At 42.6% G+C, this 24497-nt stretch overlaps 1 protein-coding gene across 1 annotated transcript in view; it reads right to left on the bottom strand.

Annotated features, from left to right (window-relative positions):
• MYO3A (myosin IIIA) overlaps positions 1-24497 on the bottom strand; it is a 206509-nt gene that overhangs the window by 83802 nt on the left and 98210 nt on the right. Inside the window, exons 8-12 of the mRNA XM_074946105.1 lie at positions 21734-21799; positions 19287-19442; positions 3034-3060; positions 2582-2681; positions 159-275 (exon numbers count right to left, since the gene is read on the bottom strand). Coding sequence (XP_074802206.1) covers positions 159-275; positions 2582-2681; positions 3034-3060; positions 19287-19442; positions 21734-21799 — 466 coding nt within the window. The remainder of the gene's footprint in view (positions 1-158; positions 276-2581; positions 2682-3033; positions 3061-19286; positions 19443-21733; positions 21800-24497) is intronic.

Below are 24497 nucleotides of genomic sequence, written 5' to 3'. Positions count from 1 at the left end.
ATTTATATCAAAATATATGCCCATGTGCATGCTAGATGATGATTTATTGATAATTCTGTTACTTAGATGTTGTATTAAATCATCATGAGTGGTATGAATTTTCAAATTTCACTGGAAATCACTACAAGCAAAACACAACTGAAACTCATTCTTCACACCTGTGCAGAATAAAGGTCTAAGTTCCTAAAGGGATTGACAGCGATGAGAATGTCTCCTACATATGTGTAGATCTGATCCCTGGCATAGCTCTTCTGCAACTGCTCCGTTACTGTATTCTGTTGTAAAAAAGGAATAGGAAAGCCAAGGCATGTTCAAGTTAATGCTTAGAAACACGTTGGTACCTTCAAACATAGTGGCATTCAGAGGCCACAATATTTTTGTATCGCCATGACACATGAATCACAAACACATATCTTCAGATCTTTGTACAAATATTAACAAATTAATAATGCAGTAACTCAATCAATTTTATTCATTTAGGACTCCCTAATCTCTCTTTTTAAACTCCCTACCCCAAGGATTAATATCATTGTTCCATGCAAAGGTCACTAGACTGAATTCAGACCTGCCCTTCCAAGTTCTCAGATTTTTTCCTAAATTCTGATCATATAGACATAGAAGTCCATCTGTTTGGATCTCTCTGAAACCTTTTACACTGCATGTTTAAATGTGCACTCCTTGGAGTAGGCTAAGATCTACAAATGTAAATAAACAGATACTAGTTTGAAGATATTCATATATTAACATGCTCTGGGATCAGCTCTTGATCTGGTCTGATGTCGGTTTTTTTACTGCCTGAGCAGTGAAAAGCAAACAGAAAGTTACCCTAAATTGGAAGCTGATTTCCCCCAGCACAGGAAAATCCTAGGGTGGCACCATGCTGGTAAGCCAACTCTTTGCCACTTGTCTCACCCCTCTTTTCTGCAGAGAAAGCTGAAAAGAGGCAGAAAAGGGTGCTCTGTCAAATCCCTATCTTAGGCACCAGTTGGCTGTAGCTTGGGGTAACACTAGTTTCAAGGACTGCTCCAAGTTACACAGGGTGCTGTTTCAATCCCCTGCTGGACCAGCATCAGGAGTGAAAAGGTTTTTTAGAGTCACCATCCCCCCAAACTGTGGTGAGTGTAAATCTGATACAGTTGAGAACTGAACGGTCTGTATTTGAAAGAAAGAAAAATAGGGAGAAACTCAAGAAGCTGCAACAGGGATGGTAACATTTACTCCCACAGGGAAAACACAATGAAAGCATTTCACAGGCTTGGAAATCTATCCTGTTTCTTATTTTGAACCATACCTTTCAATATACTGAATATCATCTCCCTTTATGAGCATGACATGGCTTTCGCTGAATGGACTCCTTGGCAAAAAGCAGAAATCTTACTGTCAGCATATGGCTATTCTGAACGTAAATAAATGTTTGGATGTGAGCTCTACCCATCAGACGAATAGCCTTGATTATCTGAGCTACTATCCTATTAATTAGCTAATGTTTGTACAGTGCTTTGAAGAAGTACAGCACTCTACAAGTGCCGTTATCACTATGAAGTGCTCACAGCATGTCTACAGAAGAACCAAGTTCAGGGCTCACTAATGGTTGACGTGTCAGTGAAGTTTAATTTGCAGGTGGAGATTATTAATTTTATTCTCTTGTGTAGCAGTCCCTGAACCATTCAGCAGAGCAATGTTGGCATTTCATCCACATCCACCCACTGCCTCTGAACTTCACGTAAATCATTGTGGCCTGATTATTCTCTTTCCCATACACACTAGCATAAATCTGAGGTAACTCCACTGATGAAAATGGAGTTGCACTATTGTCAAGTTAGAGAAAGAGGAGATTTAAGCCCTATGATTGCATTCCCTAGCCAAAAGGAAGTTAATGAAATGCAGAGAAATAACTGTTTGCACAAAGAATATTGCTAAGTAGCTCCCCGGGGGGAAAGCTTTAAAAGCAGAATTTCTGGTCACAGCATTCTTTTCCCTTCACGTTGCTTGTCAGAAAAAGGATCCACTTTTCAAACTTGGCCAAACAGCACTATTTTAAGTATCTAAAATGCTGCAAAAGTTGGTCTTATTTGGCCAGATCCTGAGCTTGTGTAAACTGGCATAGCACCATTGACTTCAGTGATGCTACAGCAGTTTATGCCAGCTAAGAATCTGGCCCATGACGAAGGGTTAATATTAAGCTGGGACAATTCCAGCTGAAGGTGGAAATGGATATGCTGTATCTAGAGCTGTCCCATCTTAAAGTTAAATCATCATCATGGAGCAGATTCTTGGCTGGAATAAACTGGCATGGCTCCACTGAAGTTAGTGGTACTATGCCAATTTACACCAGCTCATGATCTCGCTCATGAGGATGTTTTGGCATTAAGATGGCACAACTCTAGACACAACACATCTCATCTCACGTTCAACAATCTAGCAGAAGTCTGTAAAGTACCATGGACTACTATGTAATTAAAGTGTGAGAATGTAGGCTCACCTAAAAACAAGGTAGGTTAATCTACAAATACAGCAGTATTTTTTGACTCTTATCTGTACACTAGTTTCCAAGAAAACTTAAATAATTTAAATATCTTACCTCATCCAGTACCTCCAAGGTTGCTAAATCATCTACATCCTCCTGGTCTGAGGCTAGAGACCTACTGTAGTCCCCTTTCTTAGTATGAATTCGCTCAAATCTACAAAAGAAGAGACGTACGCTTTTCTGATGTAAGAAAACATTCTTTGCATCTTCAAGCTGTAGACACATTGAGAGCAACCCCCTAAAGATGTTCAAACATTCTGATGGATTGAATTCAAACCGATGAATGACCAAAATAGCAGGACAGAATAGAACTTTTTACCTCAGTACCCCCGAGGTTCGCTACTTAAAAATAAGGGGTTTGATTCTGCAATTGATAGCATGTGGAAAGACTGCTGGACCTGTGTGGAGCTTCATAGAGTTCAACATAAGCATAATAGTCCATTTGTGAGCCATCAGTGGTAGGACTGGAGCCATGCTGTATAGAAAAGGTAATAAACTTATAATACCTATAGTAGCTGTGTCCTGGCAGCAGCCTGGAAAAAATAAAAATTACTCAAATCAGTATTATGGATGGTACAAATCTGGGATCATATGATTGAATAGTATGAGAAGAATGACCACAGACAGCCTCCAGAAGGAAATATTTTTTTAAAAAATTGGTGACTTATAATTATTTAATGTTCATTTTATGGTAGTGCCCAGAGGGGCTGATTGGGAGAGAGCTCACATTGAGTGAGGCACTGTATAAACACGGAAGTACTAGACACAGTCCCTTTCCCAAAATGTGTACAGTCTAAACATATGGGACTATATGGGAAAAGATTGTACAAAGGACAGAAGATTTCAAAACTGCCCTTTCTTATAAGCATGACTAATCTGTTAATTTAGCAATCTTAAGAGGCTATATTTTATTTTTAAATTGAACAAACAAATGGAAATCTACACACCATTGCAGAAATAATGAAGAAAAGCCACAAATGAATGGATCTCACACATGGCAGAAATGGCACATTGAGGGAATGGCAACCACTGGAATGGGACCCATCAACAAATTAATGAGGGAGTCAACAGAGGATGCAAGGATCATGATTCAGATTGGGTATACGTGCCACAAGAGAGCACAGAAGATCAATGAATAGGAATTCAGGAGCGTAACAGCAGAGGATTACAGGCAGAAGTGAGTTTAAACGTCTAAGGGGGCAGCAGCAGCAAAAATCCATGAATTGGATCAGATCTCCTCATCTCACTTTTTTATACACCATGGAGAAAGGTAGAACAAAAATTGATTCTGGGGTGCGTCAGCTGCGAAGCAGAGAGAAAATGGAGACTGTCCTGTGTGAGCTCGAGTTGGTAATCATCTTGATTCCAGAGAAGCCAGAGGAGGCCCTTTCATTCACTCGGATGCTGAGGTAAACACCAGGAGACAGGAACCTACTGGGCAGCTCATCCAAAGACGGAAGAGTGAGGCGTGGCCAGCCAGTGCAGTGACATATAGGGGGTTGCCTAGCCCCATGACAGAGGTGTGGGACGGCACCCACTTAGCAATGATAATGTTAAAGGGGAGTCCCAATACCTGGGGGAAGCTTGGAGGAGATCCTGGGCAGGAGGTAAGCAAATTATACTACGTCGGGTCTGTGCAACTTCATAGATCTGGGCTCAAGTTCTGACAAATCTTTTCACACAGCTTAATTAGAAGCATTTGGGCAATCTGAACTCCTAACATGCACAGGCTTCAACTCTTAACATGCCTAAGGCAGAAGGAACTGCTATATCCAGGAACTGGTCTAGCGTAGTGTCTAGCAGAGTGCATTGGTGCTTGTACACAGCAGCTTGTAAATCCCGGGAGATGGCGCTTTATACAGTCTCTCCAGGCTATTCAGCATTCAAGTCACAAACTCACTCTGCACGCGTGTATACATTTCATTTAGCATTGCACTGAACTTCAATTGAGCATAATGACTATTTTCTGAGGGCAAGCGCGCGAGCAGCCCTGGTGCTGATGCAAGGGCAGCTGGGGAGGCAAGGAGCTTTTCCACCTTGTGCAGGAGCCAGCCACAACTACAGCATTTGCACGCTCTCCAGCACAGGGCAGGAGGTGCACACACTCCACAGCTGAGAAATTCTGCCTGTTTCTTCACCAGCTAGTTTAGTGGCTTGTGAAATTAAGTCTATTAATTCTGAGATAATGGACACAAACTGAGCCATCAGTGAAAATCACCATATACTTAACTGAAACGTACAGAGTACTCCATGCTTCGAGCCAGACTGCAGCAATAAAAGCAGAGCCCCTGCGTTGAAGTCAGTCCTCTAGGGGGTAACTCCAGGAAGCACAATGAGCATCCTGGGGAGCACAAGATTTATGCTACTCCTTTGGAGGTTGGGGTATAATAAAAGTCCAATCTGTTTTTCCTACTGATATTCAGAACCCTGTGGGCTGCCATCAAACCGTCAATCAGCTGCAGCAGCACGGTAAAGCCATGAGTTTCCCGAGTCTTTTGTAACTGTCCTGAAGGTTTCATCACAGCAGGGTACAAAATGGCCCATGATTTCTTAGCTGCATTTAAAACACTCAGAAGCTGAAAACATGTAGGAATAACGGCATGCAGTACCCAGATGATCGATCTGAAGATATAACTACACTTCTCATATAACAGATATTTTCTGCTATACATTCTCCTTCTTCTTGGACGCTCTTGTGTAGTAATAATTGCCCTAGTCATACATGCTCTCCTATTATAATATTATGAAGACAGTTTTAGTTTTGTGTGCCATGTTATATTGAATATGATGTGAAAATATTAAACTTAATTATAATGCTCATCATTCCAATGTCTGCTGATGCTTGACTTTGTTTTCTTGACTATCTACAGGATGTTATTGCATCCAGGGGCAAAATCTGTAATTAATAACAGTAATAACCAAAATAATAATAAAAAAATAAAAAAGGTTTCATGTAAATACCCTGTGATACATTAAACATGTGTTTATATACCTCCGACATTCTTTGCAGATTCAAATACAGAAAGTGCTTTAATAGGGCAAATTATGTTTTGCTGAAAATAAATCGGTACATTTGAAGCAGCATACTTTATGCAGCTACACGAAGGTCATTTTGTTCTTTAGAATACATATCTGACATCACTGTGGCTTTGATGAAGACTGAAAATGCACCCATGAAGAAAATATGTGGCAACTGACAGTGTTTTATTAAACTACATAAAGTTCTATTTTTTAACATTGCCCAAGGAGCACCCAAAGCAAAACCTTATGTCAATTCACATTTTCCATTTCTGGTGTAACTATTACTCACTACATACTGCTGGGTTTTAAAAAAAAATCGTACTGAATACTGGGGAGCGTGATGTGCCCCTGGATTTCAACGAATGGCTACGCAGGAGGTGTCGGAGAGAAGGCTTTGGATTCTTTGACCACGGGATGGTGTTCCAAGAAGGAGGAGTGCTAGGCAGAGATGGGCTCCACCTAACGAAGAGAGGGAAGGGCATCTTCACAAGCAGGCTGGCTAACCTAGTGAGGAGGGCTTTAAACTAGGTTCACCGGGGGGAAGGAGACCAAAGCCCTGTGGTAAGTGGGATACTGGGAGGAAGCACGAGTGGAAGTCCTGGCACAGTCAAGGAATTATGATGTGATTGGAATAACAGAGACTTGGTGGGATAACTCACATGACTGGAGTACTGTCATGGATGGGTATAAACTGTTCAGGAAGGACAGGCAGGGCAGAAAAGGTCAGGGAGTTGCGTTGTATGTAAGAGAGCAGTATGACTGCTCAGAACTCCGGTATGAAATCGCAGAAAAACCTGAGAGCCTCTGGATTAAGTTTAGAAGTGTGAGCAACAAGGGTGATGTCGTGGTGGGAGTCTGCTATAGACCACCGGACCAGGAGGATAAGGTGGACGAGGCTTTCTTCTGGCAACCAATGAAAGTTACTAGATTGCAGGCCCTGGTTCTCATGGGAGACTTCAATCACCCTGATATCTGCTGGGAGAGCAATACAGCGGTGCATAGATAATCCAGGAAGTTTCTGGAAAGTGTAGGGGACAATTTCCTGGTGCAAGTGCTGGAGGAACCAACTAGGGGCAGAGCTCTTCTTGACCTGCTGCTCACAAACCTGGAAGAATTAGTAGGCGAAGCTAAAGTGGATGGGAACCTGGGAGGCTGTGACCATGGGATGGTCAAGTTCAGGATCCTGACACAAGGAAGAAAGGAGAGCAGCAGAATACGGACCCTGGACTTCAGAAAAGCAGACTTTGACTCCCTCAGGGAACTGATGGGCAGGATTCCCTGGGAGGCTAATTTGAGGGGGAAAGGAGGCCAGGAGAGCTGGCTGTATTTTAAAGAATCCTTATTGAGGTTACAGGGACAAACCATCCCGATATGTAGAAAGAATAGTAAATATGGCAGGCGACCAGTTTGGCTTAACAGTGAAATCCTTGCTAATCTTGAACACAAAAAAGAAACTTACAAGAAGTGGAAGCTTGGACAAATGACCAGGGAGGAGTATAAAAATATTGCTAAGGCATGCAGGAGTGAAATCAGGAAGGCCAAATCACACTTGGAGTTGCAGCTAGCAAGAGGTGTTAAGAGTAACAAGAAGGGTTTCTTCAGGTATGTTAGCAACAAGGAGAAAGTCAAGGAATATGTGGGCCCCTTACTGAATGTGGGAGGCAACCTAGTGACAGAGGATGTGGAAAAAGCTAATGTACTCAATGCTTTTTTTGCCTCTGTCTTCACGAACAAGGTCAGCTCCCAGACTACCGCACTGGGCAGCACAGCATGGGGAGGAGGCGACCAGCCCTCTGTGGAGAAAGAGGTGGTTAGGGACTATTTAGAAAAGCTGGACAAACACAAGTCCATGGGGCCGGATGCGTTGCGTCCGAGAGTGCTAAAGGAGTTGGTGGTTGTGATTGCAGAGCCATTGGCCATTATCTTTGAAAACTCCTGGCAATCGGGGGCGGTCCCGGACGACTGGAAAAAGACTAATGTAGTGCCCATCTTTAAAAAAGGGAAGAAAGAGGATCCAGAGAACTACAGGCCAGTCAGCCTCACCTCAGTCCCTGGAAAAATCATGGAGTAGGTCCTCAAGGAATCAATTCTGAAACACTTAGAGGAGAGGAAAGTGATCAGAAACAGTCAGCGTGGATTCACCAAGGGCAGTCATGCCTGACTAATCTAATTGCCTTCTATGACGAGATAACTGGCTCTGTGGATGAGGGGAAAGCAGTGGATGTGTTGTTCCTTGACTTTAGCAAAGCTTTTGACACAGTCTCCCACAGTATTCTTGCCAGCAAATTAAAGAAGTATGGGCTGGATGAATGGACTGTAAGGTAGATAGAAAGCTGGCTAGATTTTCGGGCTCAACGGGTAGTGATCAATGCTCCATGTCTAGTTGGCAGCCGGTATCAAGCGGAGTGCCCCACGGGTTGGTCCTGGGGCCGGTTTTGTTCAATATCTTCATTAATGATCTGGAGGATGGCGTGGATTGCACCCTCAGCAAGTCTGCAGATGACACTAAACTGGGAGGAGAGGTAGATACGCTGGAGTGTAAGGATAGGATACAGAGGGACCTAGACAAATTGGAGGATTGGGCCAAAAGAAATCTGATGAGGTTCAACAAGGACAAGTGCAGAGTTCTGCACTTAGGACGGAAGAATCCCATGCACTGCTACAGACTAGGGACCGAATGGCTAGGCAGCAGTTCTGCAGAAAAGGACCTATGGGATACAGTGGACGAGAAGCTGGATATGAATCAACAGTGTGTCCTTGCTGCCAAGAAGGCCAATGGTATTTTGGGCTGTATAAGTAGGGGCATTGCCAGTAGATCGAGGGATGTGATTGTTCCCCTCTATTCGACATTGGTGAGGCCTCATCTGGAGTACTGTGTCCAGTTTTGGGCCCCACACTACAAGAAGATGTGAAAAAATTGGAAAGCGTCCAGTGGAGGGCAACAAAAATGATTAGGGGACTGGAACACATGACTTACGAGGAGAGGCTGAGGGAACTGGGATTGTTTAGTCTGCGGAAGAGAAGAATGGGGAGGGGGGGGATGGGATTTGATAGCTGCTTTCAACTACCTGAAAGGGGGTTCCAAAGAGGATGGATCTAGACTGTTCTCAGTGGTAGCAGATGACAGAACAAGGAGTAATGGTCTCAAGTTGCAGTGGGGGAGGTTTAGGTTGGATATTAGGAAAAACCTTTTCACTAGGAGGGTGGTGAAGCACTGGAATGCGTTACCTAGGGAGGTGGTGGAATCTCCTTCCTTTGAAGTTTTTAAGGTCAGGCTTGACAAAGCCCTGGCTGGGATGATTAAGTTGGGGATTGTTTCTGCTTTGAGCAGGGGGTTGTACTAGATGACCTCCTGAGGTCCCTTCCAACCCTGATATTCTGTGATTTGTTTCCAGCACCGTATTTCATTCACCCTAGGAGGTTAGCAGATGAATTGCTGTAGGAGAGAGAAAAATCCCCCCACTCACTGAGAATTTTATGTCCCTCCCCCTCAACATTTTTATCGGACTTTCCTTTTGGAAAATTGGTCTTTATCCTTGCCACTGTAATGATGGTTAATTTATATAAAAAAGGAAGAGGGAAATCCACAGATTCCAATGTGATCCTTTTGGCTGACATCCTGAGAATTGTATTGCTTGTTAAGCCACATTATACTGTTCATTTCCCATGTATACCGAAGAGACAGATTTGCAGAACACAAAATATTTTCCCGCTTTGCTGTCAAAAGGCACAGACATCCCTCAAGGGCAGTTATACAGTTTCACGTCCTCAAACTCCAACCGCTCCCAGCCAGATCAGCGCTGAATTTTTATCATCATTCACATGGACACAGGAGCCTAGTTATTTTGGTTCACAATGTTCAGTTCAGAATTCTTTGTTGTAGGCATTAAATCCCACAGCCATGTTCAACAAGCAATTGAAGAAACTAAAGGCCAGAAACATCAACCCAGTATGGAGAAGAAAAGGAGTCAAGGCAGCATTGTTTCTCTTCATTCTCCCACCCTGTCTACAAGATTGAATGAAAATAAAATGAGGCCACTGTAGGCTTTAAAAAAAAAAATTGTCAGAACGTATTTAAGTGATTTCTGATGGTACCAAAATAGTGTTAAAAATAATGTGATTCATTATGTCCTATTGAACCTCTCCACCATTTGTGAGGTAGTGAAACAAACAAAATAAAATACCTTAGTTAGTGTGGAAAACTCAAAAGCCAAGAAAAGAATTTTAAAAGACTAAAAAAGGCCTGGCATTAATATAAGGTATAAAGACATTAAAATAGCAAAAATACATTTTTCCGAAAGTATTAACACTTGTAGGCCTCTGAGCAACTAACAAATTATAACTAAAAGCAAAATGTACTAACAGGCAGCATAAACACTGAAACCACTGGGGCTTCTCTTTTTCTGACTGTTAACACAGGGGGCCACATAATGCAAACGGAAAAAGACAAACATATAGGCAATATTAATGCACATTCCTCTTAATTTTCAGTCCTGCTCTGCAACATAGCACTACAAATGGCACAGTGAGTTCTTCTCTTTATTGTTTGCAGGACTTGGTCATGCTTTGTATGCACAGCCCCACATTAGGAGTGGTGCTGGAAAGCTCCAGGAGCTTGTGGTACAAGAAGTGAGTGAGACCCAAGTGGAAGGAGTGGTGGGCATGGGGGTGATGCTAGTGGTGAGGAGTGGTTGGAGTAGATTCCTCCCAGAGCTCCTTGACATGTAGGAGAAACATGCTGCTTCTACTCTCCTTCAAGGGATGCACTGTTCTCTCTCGCAGTGCCCTGGGCCTGTTCCACAGGAGTAGAAGGAAACAGAGACCACAGTCCTGCCTCCTATGGAGAAATGTGTGTCCTAGGAGTGCATGGAGAGACCCTAATGAAGGCCATGCAGCAGGGGTGGGGAGGTTGAGAGGCTCCTTGAGCTTTCCTGAAACCCACACAAAGGTCAGTCACAACCTGCAAGAATCCTGAGGTAGCCGGTCTGGTAGCACAGTGAGACTGTAAAGCCATCCTGAGTAGCACAAAGGGTTGAGAATCCGGCCATGTGAGCTTTGGCCATACAGACTCCTGCAACAGCAGCGTAACTGTCTTCATATTGAAAGACAATACCATACAGGAAGAGAGTGCTGAAAACCCACCTATCCATTACAAAACTCCATACCCACTATCCAAGTGACCTGTAATAAACTTTGGTATTTTCCTACACTTCAAAGAGGACAGAGGAGATACCATATTGCTGCAGTTACTGGGAGCCATAATACTGTGTTGTTAATAACGCTTGCCAGAGCAGTCCCTTTTATTTATTTCATAAAACACGCCCAGCAGAAAGTTTCTTGGGACATGAACAAATACATAGCAAGGAAATAAACACGCTACACAATGTCAACTAAATCTAACCTCTTCAGCACCTGTTCACTCCACCTTTGGGAAGGATTGAGTATACCGGTATACTTTCTATCAAAGGCTCCCATTACCACAGTATCTCAGCACAATCTTTAATGTATTTATCCTCACAACACTCCAGTGAGGTAGAGACAGGGCCATCCCTAGAGGGGTGCAGGGCCCGGGACATTACAAACTTGGTGCTTATCTGCCAGGGGGTGCTCCCTCTGGTTCTGCCCAGGCCCTGCCCCCACTCCACCCCTTCCCCCAAGGCCCCCCCACCCTACTTCTTATCACCTCCGCCCTGCCTCTTGCCGTCTCCACCCCACCCCACTGCCGAGCGCACTGCACCCTCGCTCCTCTCCCCTCCCCCCCCCAGCACCTCCTGATGCTGCAAAACTGATCGGATCTGAGGCAGGCAGGAGATGGTGGAGGGGAAGGTGCTGGCGGGGGGAGGCTCCTCCTCGCCCCCTCTGCCCGCCTGCCACTCACTTTCCCATTCGCCGCCTCACCCCACTCGCCTGCCTCACTTCCACGCCCACAGGGCCCCCCAAAGCACAGGGCCCGGGGCGGTTGCCCTGATTTGCTGTACCCTAGGACAGCCCTGGGTAGAGAAGTACCATTTTTCCCTTTGGGAACTGAGGCTCAGAGAGGCTAAGTGACTTCTGAAGGACACACAGATAATCTATAGCATGGCAAGGAATTGAACCTGGGTCTCTCAAGTGCCAGGCTAGTTCTTGACCCATGTGGTCACCCTCCCTCCTACACCCAGCAGCTCAGCAAACATGGGATTTGTTCAACCAAGAAGGGGAGTGAATGCCAGAGTTGAGGACTCTCCGCTGAAGGCAACCAGACTCTAGGTTGCCAAAAGTCAAATCTAGGGGTTGTTAGCAGTTGTACCAGAGCTGATACCAACTGCCATGACAGCTATAATGTACTCTCGGTAGCTACCATTGCTGAATAAATGGGCAGCCACATTCTGTACTAGCTGAAGCTTCTAAATGGTCTTGAAGGGCAGCCTTTTAACAGCTTATCATTAGATTTCAGTGCAATCCTTTTGTGTTCAGTGTGAATTTTGATTTTGACATAAAAAATATGAGCAACAATGATGGGCCCACACCTGCTTTCCTTGAACATCCAAAATGCTCAGGGAAGTCATTGTGAACTCCAATAAAGGATCTAGTCAAAGAATAAATGATGACATTGGCTTCACTGCAAGTTCTGGTGTGAAGGGAACCACTGATTGGACACCATGTATATAACTAACTCTGAAGTATCTGACACTATTTCCAAGAATTGCTTGTTGTACTAATTGTTGCACATTTCTGCAGAGATGATAACAGTAAATGTGAAAGCAGTCAAGATTAAGACAGCTGAACAACCAAAGATAAAAGCATTACAAGCATGACTGTCAGACATAAAAGCTGCAGTTTGAAGGCCATCTCAAAGGCAGCACCTTCTGCTTCAAAGTATAGCTACAGCCCTTGAAACACATTTTTCTCATTTAGCCTTTCAGAAGTGTTCTTTCAGAATAGCCACTGTGTGCACCTTACAGTGTTGATTTCTAGTGTATTAAGTTGGGTAGTGATTTCATTTTTTACTCCTATAATGTGACTGCAGGAATGTAGCTATGTAATTTAAAATGTGAGTTTATTCATTAAAATCATTGTAAAATTCCTTATGACTATATCTTGATCTGCAGCAAATCAAAATAATCCACATCACAACACATGGTCTCGCTTCCTTGTATTGTATTGGAGCATGCAGCATCAGCAAAGAATTTTAATAACGTTTACTGTACCTGACAGGTTCTGCTTATGACAAAGACAATGCCTTTGAACCTGCTGAAGACCAAGGCATTGATCTTGCAAGCTAGTCCACCCATATGGAACCCCAGTGACTTTCACACTGGACTCTGTGTCGGTGCAGGGTCCACCTGCATGGAGCTCCTTTGCAGGATCAGCGCCCCAATGTGTATTATTGTCCATTTAAAATAAGGGGAAAAAGTTTAAGATAAGAAAACCACCCTTTGCTTTTAGTATTAAAGTTTACATAGTTCATTTACTAATTTGACATTTTTCATCTCTTTTGAGATTTATATGGGCTGCAAGTGAAAAGGATGGCATTGTACTAAAGGGGTGACTGACAAACATCAAAAGCCTTCTTTAAGATGTTCCCATTTTTGTGACTGCAATGAGGAAATTTACATGAAAATGTGTGTATGTCTATGCAGGTATTCATGTGCACCCCCCTGATACCTTCATAAATTGTAGAGCCAAATGACAAATAACAGTCATGTGATGAAGACTGTTAGCATGCAACTTTGACTGGCTAACCTGCCCTCTGCCTTCTAATCAATCAGTCTCTCTATAACTCACACTAACACTCCAAACCTTTGACTGTCAAGCAGCTTCAAACAAGCTGCCATTTTAAAATATCAATCTGCTAGAGAAATGTTTCCTCATTCACTCACCAAACGTAGAATTTTACACTCAAATGGCCCCAGCCCGAGATCCAAGATGGGACAAATTCAGTCATAGATCCGTGAGAGATTTTCTAAATATAAAAATGTCATGGCTTTAAGGCAAGGTATCTTGTAGCATCTCAGGGCTAGAAACGTGCGCTTTCCATGATGGGGAGGTATGATGTAAAGGTGTAATTGGCACTTCGTTGGGATAATCTGCAAAACATACTCATGGCTTCACAACTTGCAAGTAATGGGGACAACCCAATTTTATCCTGATAAAACCTGTATTCCGCAATATGCTACAGACCTGATCCAAAGCTTAGCACAATCAATAGAAAGACTCCTAGAGACTGCAGTGGGCTTTGAACTGAGCCCTCTAACACTAACATATCATATGATACTTGCAGCCCTCAAAATACATATACTAGATGGTACACAATATAATTAATATTGCTAAAACTACAAGCTTGCCAAATCCTCATTTAGAATACACCTACATATACCCAACTCCATACAATCAGATTAGTCATTCCAATCTCAGCCACATAAATACTCCCCTGCTCCATTAACACAACACACAATGAGCCTGGTCTCTGCCACACTTTTATTGCTTTGTGCTGCTCCATCTTAAAGAGCAACAGGAGGTAGAATACTCCAGTGGCATAGAGCCACTGTAACAACTCTTATACCAACCCCGTCAGCCACTGGCATAAGGGGAATGTTCAGAGAAAAGAGGCATTGCGGTGTCACCATTCCTCAGTGATTCCTGAATGCTAGGACATCCCCTGGTGGTCAGAGGCTGCTCCACATTATGCCAGGAGACCATGTCACCTTTCTTGAACAGATCCAGGTGCAAAAAGACTGGATCTCAGGATCTGGTTTTATGAGAAAACTTATAGGAATGTGATGTTACTTAGCATAACCTGGCACTACATTCCTTTTGAAATCTTTACTACATGTTTAGCAGACAATATATAAAATCAACTGCATGCATCCAACAACAAATTCCCATTACAGAACAATTTCCATTACAGGCCTAGTAAAGTTTGGGTGCGGGGTGTAAATCTGGTGGGATGATCCTGAATGATGAAGGGCTATAACACCTGGCAGGGAGAAGTGGCTGAATACTTTAACTGTTAATGTCCAGACTTAATGTTTTGATTGAAAATGCACAATTTTTGTAAAGAAAGGGTAATATTTGGTGGGGGTGGAGGTAAATTAGTTGGATTCCATTGAAAGATAATTTCAGCCTCAAACTCTATGGTAGCCACATTTTTTTTTTTTTTAGTTTGTATGATATGTGTACACACACTGTTCATTGAATGAAAATCTATTATCTTGATCTTGCAAACTGATACATGTGGTGGACCTCGCACTCATGTGGAATTCCATTGATACCATTTAGGATCCTCAGGTCAAAAGTCAGTAGACATGGATCTGATTACAGGGTGGGGACCTATGAGCTAAGGCACTGAAGATGTTAACTAAGAGGCACAAATTGTGGAATTAAAACGAGGCCTGCCAATCTTGTTACAGGGCAATGAGAAGATAATAAACACTGCCCTACATTAACTTTATTTAACATCTTGGAATACTAATTTTTTCTAGTGACATACCTGAAATTATTATCATCTTTTGTTACAGTTCAAATTATTGGAAAGCAATCACTGCTTTTATTGCTTGTACAGCGCTAATAGCAGATGTTAAAATGGGGAATTTTCAATAAATTTAATAGAAAGGTAATCTTATGATATGTGTACTCCTACAGGAAGGCAATCCTCCAGCAAATATTAAATATGAAAGGACAAAATGGTAAACCAGAGCTGAAGTAATAAGTGCAGTAAGTGCTGAATTCAACTCATGCTTGTAGACATAAGTCTTCTTCATGCACTGGACTTGCACCAGTTTAATTTAAATCAGTTTAAAAATGATTCAGTTAAAGTTGTGTAAACCCCAGGGGGGATACTAATTTCAGTTTCAACCTGATTTATATTGTTTATATCACTAACCTGAAATAATGGTGCCTCCACACAAAGTCAAACTAAATCAATTTAAAATCACCCCTTTAGTTAAACAAGCTCAAATGTGCGTGTAGACCAAACCATAAAAAGAGCTGAGAAAAATACTGTGTACTGTTTTGTGAAAAATATAAGATGAAACTGAATTTAATCAATTACAAAAGCATAGGCAGCCTCCTTACCCATCAAAACAATTCCTCATGGGTTGGCTCATACAAAGAGCCAATCAGTCAACAAGAGACAAACTAACCCTGCCAGAGAATGCTCCAATGGAATATCCTGTCATTGTGTCATTTAATTACCATTAGGGCTGTTAAACAGTAGAATACCATTTGAAATTAAATATTTTGGATGTTTTTCTACATTTTCATATATATTGTATTCTGTGTTGTAACTGAAATCAAAGTGTATATTATTTTGTAAATATTTGCACTGGAAAAATGATAAACAAAAGAAATAGTATTTTTTAATTCGCCTCATACAAGTACTGAAGCGCAATCTCTTTATTGTGAAAGTGCAACTTATAAACGTAGATTTTTTTTGTTACATAACTGCACTAAAAAAACAAAGCAATGTAAAACTTCAGAGCCTACAAATCCACTCGGTCCTACTTCTTGTTCAGCCAATCGCTAAGACAAACAAGTTGTTTACATTTACAGGAAATAATGCTGCCCTCTTCTTATTTACGTCACCCAAAAGTGAGAACAGGCATTTGCATGGCACTTTTGTAGCTGTCTTCGCAAGGTGTTTACGTGCCAGATATGCTAAACATTCGTACGTCCCTTCATGCTTCAGCCACCATTCCAGAGGACATGCTTCTATGCTGATGATGCTCATTAAAAAATAATGTGTTAATTAAATTTGTGACTGAACTCCTTGAGGGAGAATTGTATGTCCCCTGCTCTATTTTGCCTGCATTCTGCCATATATTTCATGTTATAGCGGTCTCGGATGATGACCCGGCACATGTTGTGCATTTTAAGAACACCTTCACTGCAGATTTGACAAAACCAAAGAAGGTACCAGTGTGAGATTTCTAAAGATAGCTACATCACTGGACCCAAGGTTTAAGAATCTAAAGTGCTTTCCAAAATCTGAGAGGGATGAGCTGTGGAGCATGCTTTCAGAAGTGTTAAAAGAGCAACACTCCGATGTGGAAACTACAGAACTTGAACCACCAAAAAAGAAAATCATCCTTCTGCTGGTGGCATCTGACTCAGATAATGAAAATGAACATGCGATGGTTTGCACTGCTTTGGATGGTTATCGAGCAGAACCTGTCATCAGCATGGATGCATGTCCCCTGGAATGCTGGTTAAAGCATGAAGGGACACATGAATCTTTAATACATCTGGCATGTAAATATCTTGCGACACTTGCTACAACGGTGCCATGAGAATGTCTGTTCTCACTTTCAGGTGACATTGTGAACAAGAAGCGGGCAGCATTATTTCCTGCAAATGTAAACAAACTTGTTTGTCTGAATGATTGGCTGAACAAGAAATAGGACTGAGTGGACTTGCAGGCTCTAAAATTTGACATTGTTTTATTTTTGAATGCCCTTTTTTTGTACTTAATTCTCCTTTTGTAAGTTCAACTTTCATGATAAAGAGATTGCACTACAGTACTTGCATTAGATGAAGTGAAAAATACTATTTCTTTTGTTTTTTTAGAGTGCAAATATTTGTAATCAAAAATAAATACAAAGTGAGCACTGTAGACTTTGTATTCTGTGTTGTAATTGAAATCAGTGTATTTGAAAATGTAGAAAACATCCAAAATATTTTAAAAAATGGTATTCTATTATAGTTTAACAGCGCGATTAATTTTTTTTAATCACTTGACAGCTCAATTACTGTACATAAGAGCAAGATAGGGAAGGCAAAGTCATTTTCTTCATGTCAGCAGACTGGAGAAGAAGGGCCTTATAAAGTGCTTCATGTAGTATTTTGCAGCATGAGGATTTCTAGGTTACTTTGAAAATTCATTTGCTACTAATTAAAGAATTACAAAATTGAAAAAGTGGTGTATTTTTCTTATACAGTAAGTAAACTTCTGGTGAGTTATTCATGATGGATAAAATTTTCAAAAGCATCTAAATGACTAAGTAACTTAATTATCATTGAAAGTCAATGGGACATAGACTCCTAAATCACTTAGGCCAATGTTTCCCAAACTTGGGACACCGCTTGTTCAGGGAACGCCCCTGGCGGGCTGGGCCGCTTTGTTTACCTGCTGCGTCTGCAGGTTCAGCTGACCGCGGCTCCCATGGTTCGCCGCTCCAGGCCAATGGGGGCTGCGGGAAGGGCAGCCGGCACATCCCTCGGCCCGCGCAGCTTCCTGCAGCCCCCATTAGCTGAGAATAGCGAACTGCGGCCAGCGGGAGCCGCGATCAGCCGAACCTGCCGATGCGGCCGGTAAACAAACCGGCCTGGCCTGCCAGGGGCTTTCCCTGAACAAGCGGTGTCCCAAGTTTGGGAAACACTGACTTAGGCAATTTTACCAGGTATCATTACTTATTTTACACTGGATTTTGTAAATTAATACATTCTTTAAAATTAGCTCTCTCTCAGCTGGGCTGTTTTCATTCAATTTTAATGGTATGTACTGACACAGAGTTAATTTATTTCAATTTCAAATCTCTCCTGGTTATCAGAGTAGATGGCAGATCTGTGGCATTCAGATTGTTTCAATCCGGCATATAGTTGAAATGTGGACCAACTGCAATTGTTTTTTTTTGTCTTTTTTTACTGAAAAGCCAGAAGAGAGAAACAACTAATCATCCACACACATTTCCAGATAATTTTTAGACAGCATTAGTCTAAGAACACTTAAAAGATTGGAAATGCTTTAGAAATATATTTATCATCATCATCATTGAAAGGTAAATGGCAAAGCAAAACATTTCCCAAGATCTGAACTGAAAACGGCAATATATATTAAGTTTGTGTAAATATAAATAGGAGGAAATGTGGCAGATTTTAATAAGATTTCTCTGTGCAGCTCAAATGGGGAAAATGTGACACTATGAATTGATAACGTCAAAAAAGTCTTTTAGATTTCCTGTTCCATTAAAAAAAAATCTATTATCCCTTACCTTGAAGCACAGGAGAAAAGCAAGAGAAATACATCAATACTAATCCTATAGTGCATTTCACATCCAGTACATTACTTTGCTGAAGTTGTTGTTTAAAAAAATTGCAACACTGAGCGAAACCATTTTCAGCATTTTATATAAAAGCAGTAAGATCTTGGTGTTCGATGGTGCAGAATTTATATTACTAAATGCCATTAGAAGAAAAAAAATACCCTGCTCAGTAAGACAGAAAAGAGTCTTTTTAGCAATAAAATATTTTCTTTATCTGCAAGTGAAAGGCCTGATCCTGCCATCCTTACTCAAGTTAAGTAGTACCTGACTCCACAAGCAACCCTATTAATTACAGTGTAAGTGCTCAGTGTGAAAGAGGGTATGTCTACATTGTAATGGGGGGAAGGGCGGTGTTTCCAGCACATGTAGACATACCCAAGCTAACTTTACTCTAGCTAGCTTGGATACCAATAGCAGAGAAACTATGGCAGCATGGGCTTTAGTGAGGACTGCACAAGCCTGCTTGGGACCCTGTGTAATTACTCAGGCAGCTAGCCCATGCTAACGCTTCACTGCTATCAGTGAGCTAGCTTGATTAAAGCTACCTCAAATATGACTATCTGTGCTGTAATTGACCCCCTCTCCCCAACTGCAGTGTAGACATTCCCTGAATGTTGCAGAATTGGACCCTCAGTGTTAACTGATTTTAAATGGTAAAAGTTTCAACGACCTCCAAATTACTCTCTTACTGCATGGAGAAAAGGAAATAATTCAGGTACCTTGCCTTTTCAGTGACTCCCATTTGTTGATGAACATCAATAAATTCCATAAGCTGCTTCTGTAATGCTTTCTCCTTGCCCTCAATTTGCTTAATGAAGTTATGCTGCAAAAGATCGGATATTGTCGGGCGCTTCTCGTAATCTTTAGTCAAGCACCTGCACTGGCAGAAAAAGCAGGTGATCATTCAGAGAGCTGTCCATTGTTAAGCAGTAAAGTAATTTTGAATTCATTCATGCTTAAGTCACATACCTACAGGACTGTCTCATTAAAGTATGCACATCTTAATCACACCAGCCATAAACAGACATACAGAAGTTTTGATAGAATTTGGGATTAAAAGATGTTAAATCGCTGTATTTTACACCAGAAATATCAGGCAGCTTAAAGAAACTGCTGGAAAAACAGAAAACCATTGTGGCTTCTCAATAGGACACTCAAATTGACACTAGGTACGTAAACTGAGAATGTATATGTTGGTTAAAAAAAAAAAGCATGTGATTTTTAGGAAGCTGTGAGCTTGGGCCCACCCCTAGTGCTGACTCAAATGTCCTAATACAGGTTAAAGATGTAATGTTTAGGTGCCTATGTTTGAAAATTGGAGAAGTGGGAATGATTTGTGAAGTCTCACAGTCCCATTCTAGATATGCTCCCTGCATATCCTTATGTAGCAAGGCTAGGAGGCAGGGCCAGCTGGAAGAGGAATGGGAATGGGATCAATGGATCTGCTGCTATGCAGAGCCATCAGCCACTGTCCCCTGCAAACGGCCACAGAGCTAGAGGGGCTACTCCCTGCACAGCAGTGTTACACGGCTATGCCCCCATGGGAGACTGTCATAGGTCAAAGGGCTTAGCCCTTAATGGATTCCTTTTCAGGGTCACTAGAACTTTGAGAAATATTGTACTTTAAAATTGTAGGCAACTGTCCATTTCTGGGACAAACCCAGAAATCTTGAAACCATATTTAAAACTATTATTATAGATAAGGGTCACAGGACCTTTCACACCTACATCACTGCTTCAAAATCCTGGCCCCATTGATCAAGTCGCCCATTGATTTCAGTGGGGCCAGGATTTCACCCCAGGCCTTTTGTAGATGATAATTTATTACTGCATCACTCTTTGGTGGCCTATGTGAAATAAGTTTGTGGTCTGAGCCCAGTTACTTCAGGATATACCCCAAACCACTACGTCAATTTGCACCTGTATTGATGAGAGGGTGGGAGGAGAGGAAGCTTAAAAGAAATTTACAGATCATTATTTTGTACACATCAATGACAAAGTCATAAGAAAGGTTTACATTTATGGGGTAGATCATCGCTAGTGAAAACTGGTGAAGCTCTACTGACATCATATGAACTGTGCCAATCTGCTCTTCATAATCCTTTTCTTTTTTATTTATTTATTTATTTATTTTTAACAGAAATTTGCTTAATAAAAAGTGTGTTAATATGGCATAGTGATCTGGCTAATTAAGAGGCCACATAACGCCCAGGCTATATAACGCCCAGGATAGGCATTCCTTGCTCGATAGTTTCATAAGTTCAGATCCTGCTCCATCAGAGCTGGGCAGGAAATGGTTTTCCCATCCTGTGAAAATTGTTGAGATTTAAAAAATTTCCCCCTCTGCATCATGACAAATCTGAGACCTTTAAAAATGTTTCATGACAAACCAAGGGGGGGGGTGGGGGAAGGGGAAGAGAGCGACAGAGCGCACACACAACACCAGAATAGTCAATAGCTGGGTGGTTAGGGCACTCACCTGGGGCGTGAGAGACCCCAGTTAAAATTTCATCTCTGAAAAGTTTGTGGAATCAGCATTTTCCAACCAAAAACTGTCAAAAATTTCCCAACTAGCTCTACTCTCCATCCATCAGATTAAACCATTATACCAAGCCATTTTATAACACCAGGGCCAAATTCTGTCTGTTCTCAGTTATACTTGTACAGTTAAACGTGTACAGTTCCACTGAATATGATTTCAGGGGTATAACTGAGGAACCAACATTAGCCAGAAAGCATTCCACAGGTGATGGGAATAGCTTATGGTCTCAAACAACGAACAATATACACTGGAAATCCTATAGAACCGATGTAACAATATACACTGGAAATCCTATAGAACCAAATTCACCCTGATTCGTGTTAATGATGTATTTTAGAAACAGTAGTCAGACTGATATTGGAATTGTCACCTGAGGCCTGAGTTTGCAGGAAGCTTAATATAAAACCATATTGCTTATATATTTACAAATAAAAAGAGGAATTTATACAAAGCAACTTTACTATAATAAATAATGTGGGGGAACAAGGGTGAAATATTTTGTTGTGACAGATTTCCAGACAGAATACAAAGATGTAATATTTCAACTACATTTATGCACACATCTAATGCACACATCTTATTTGGTCGAAAGGGTCTCAATTAATGATCTCAGTTCTTACTCACTTGTTAATAAAATCATTGAATTCAGCTGACCACAGCTCCGGTTGGCGTAATGTTGGAGGTGGATTTCTGTGAAGGTCAGTATTACTATAAGTTAATATGTACACACTTGACAAAAACAACATAAGAAGGCAGGCTGAGTAATGAGTTTTAGGAGGGCTATTGAAAAAAATATTGATTTCCACTGGCTAAAGGAGCACTGTGTAGACAATATAATACTTCATTAACCTCCTACTTTACAAACTAACAAAGCATCAAGAAAATCTACCAAATATAACCAAGAATTGCTGTCATTTTTCAAGCATATCAATAAAAGCAAATGAACCTAATGACCTATTATTCACTATTTGTATTTCGTGACAGGACTGTTCTTTCTTTCAAAGCATGAGGCAATTGATTTTTTCTTTTAAAATCAGGAGTTCTTTAAGGAATTCTATCTTAAATTTCACAAAAAGGGTCATAGCTTCATTTGCATTAACCAGCGGCAGCGAACCAGCTGAGCAGCGGGGACAGCAGAGCAGCTCACAGCAGGAGTTTGCCTGGGACTGGTAAGTATCCGAGTGTGTGTGTGTGTGTGTGTTTGCTTGCTGAGGAAGTATCCGAGCGTGTGTTTGCTGGGAGGGCAGTGAGAGAGCCTGAGTGAGTGTCTGATTGGCTGCTAGCCTGCAGGGGGCGGGCATTAGGGTGTCTGTCTGTTTGCGTCAGGGAAGCCTGGCTGTTTAAAAATAGCCAGAGCCTCGCGAACCAGCTGAGCAGCGGGGACAGCAGAGCAGCTCACAGCAGGAGTTTGCCTGGGAGTTCGCCTGGAGTGAGCCCAGGGAGGCTTACATCTTGCAAACGTCTCTGAAGAAGCTCATAGTAGGTAGGTGATATGGAAGGGGGGGGTTCAGCTGTTGTGACCTGCACTGGATGTGCCATGTTTGTCTTTCTTCCACAGGACAGAAGCGGCTTTGTCTGTACAAAGTGCAAGCTGGTCTCCATATTGGAAGAGAAGATTGAAGGTCTGGAACAACAGATAACGACCCTGCGTTGCATACGAGAAACTGAGGATTTTCTGGACAAAACACAGGATAGGCTTCTAGGGGCACAAAGCTCTAAAGATATAGAGCAGGTTGCACAGAGGAGCCAAGAGGCCAGTGAGGAAGCTTGGCAACATGTGACCTCCAGAAGAGGTAAGCGGAATGTCCGGGTTCCAGTAACACAGACACAGGTAACCAACCGCTTTCATGTTCTCTCCACAGGTACCATTGCGGAGAGTGGACCAGATGATATGTCTGGGGGGAGAAAGCAGAAGGAGACTCCGCTGGTTGGAAGGCATGAGATGCGATGTCCTGAGGTTGGGGGTTCCACGACCACCACTCCCAAGAGGAGAAGGCGGGTGGTGGTGGTCGGGGACTCTCTCCTCCGGGGGACTGAGTCATCTATCTGCCGCCCTGACCGGGAAAACCGAGAAGTCTGCTGCTTGCCAGGGGCTAAGATTCGCGATGTGACGGAGAGACTGCCGAGACTCATCAAGCCCTCGGATCGCTACCCCTTCCTGCTTCTCCACGTGGGCACCAATGATACTGCCAAGAATGACCTTGAGCGGATCACTGCGGACTACGTGGCTCTGGGAAGAAGGATAAAGGAGTTGGAGGCGCAAGTGGTCTTCTCGTCCATCCTCCCCGTGGAAGGAAAAGGCCTGGGTAGGGACCGTCGAATCGTGGAAGTCAACGAATGGCTACGCAGGTGGTGTCGGAGAGAAGGCTTTGGATTCTTTGACCATGGGATGGTGTTCCATGAAGGAGGAGTGCTGGGCAGAGACGGGCTCCATCTTACAAAGAGAGGGAAGAGCATCTTTGCCAGCAGGCTGGCTAACCTAGTGAGGAGGGCTTTAAACTAGGTTCACCGGGGGAAGGAGACCAAAGCCCTGAGGTAAGTGGGAAAGCGGGATACCGGGAGGAAGCACAGGCAGGAATGTCTGTGAGGGGAGGGCTCCTGCCTCATACTGGGAATGAGGGGCGATCAACAGGTTATCTCAAGTGCTTATATACAAATGCACAAAGCCTTGGAAACAAGCAGGGAGAACTGGAGGTCCTGGTGATGTCAAGGAACTATGACGTGATTGGAATAACAGAGACTTGGTGGGATAGCTCACATGACTGGAGTACAGTCATGGATGGTTATAAACTGTTCAGGAAGGACAGGCAGGGCAGAAAAGGTGGGGGAGTAGCACTGTATGTAAGGGAGCAGTATGACTGCTCAGAGCTCCGGTACGAAACTGTGGAAAAACCTGAGTGTCTCTGGATTAAGTTTAGAAGTGTGTGCAACAAGAGTGATGTAGTGGTGGGAGTCTGCTATAGACCACCGGACCAGGGGGATGAGGTGGATGAGGCTTTCTTCCGGCAACTCACGGAAGCTACTAGATCGCATGCCCTGATTCTCATGGGTGACTTTAATTTTCCTGATATCTGCTGGGAGAGCAATACAGCGGTGCATAGACAATCCAGGAAGTTTTTGGAAAGCGTAGGGGACAATTTTCTGGCGCAAGTGCTAGGGGAGCCAACTAGGGGGGGCGCTTTTCTTGACCTGCTGCTCACAAACCGGGTAGAATTAGTGGGGGAAGCAAAAGTGGATGGGAATCTGGGAGGCAGTGACCATGAGTTGGTTGAGTTCAGGATCCTGACGCAGGGAAGAAAGGTAAGCAGCAGGATACGGACCCTGGACTTCAGGAAAGCAGACTTCGACTCCCTCAGGGAACGGATGGGTAGGATCCCCTGGGGGACTA

This window comes from Natator depressus, chromosome 2 (genome assembly GCF_965152275.1).
Source record: "Natator depressus isolate rNatDep1 chromosome 2, rNatDep2.hap1, whole genome shotgun sequence".
NCBI classification, from domain to species: domain Eukaryota; kingdom Metazoa; phylum Chordata; order Testudines; family Cheloniidae; genus Natator; species Natator depressus.
The sequence above is the reverse complement of the archived record's forward strand: the minus strand, read 5'-3'. Positions and strand labels throughout refer to the sequence as shown.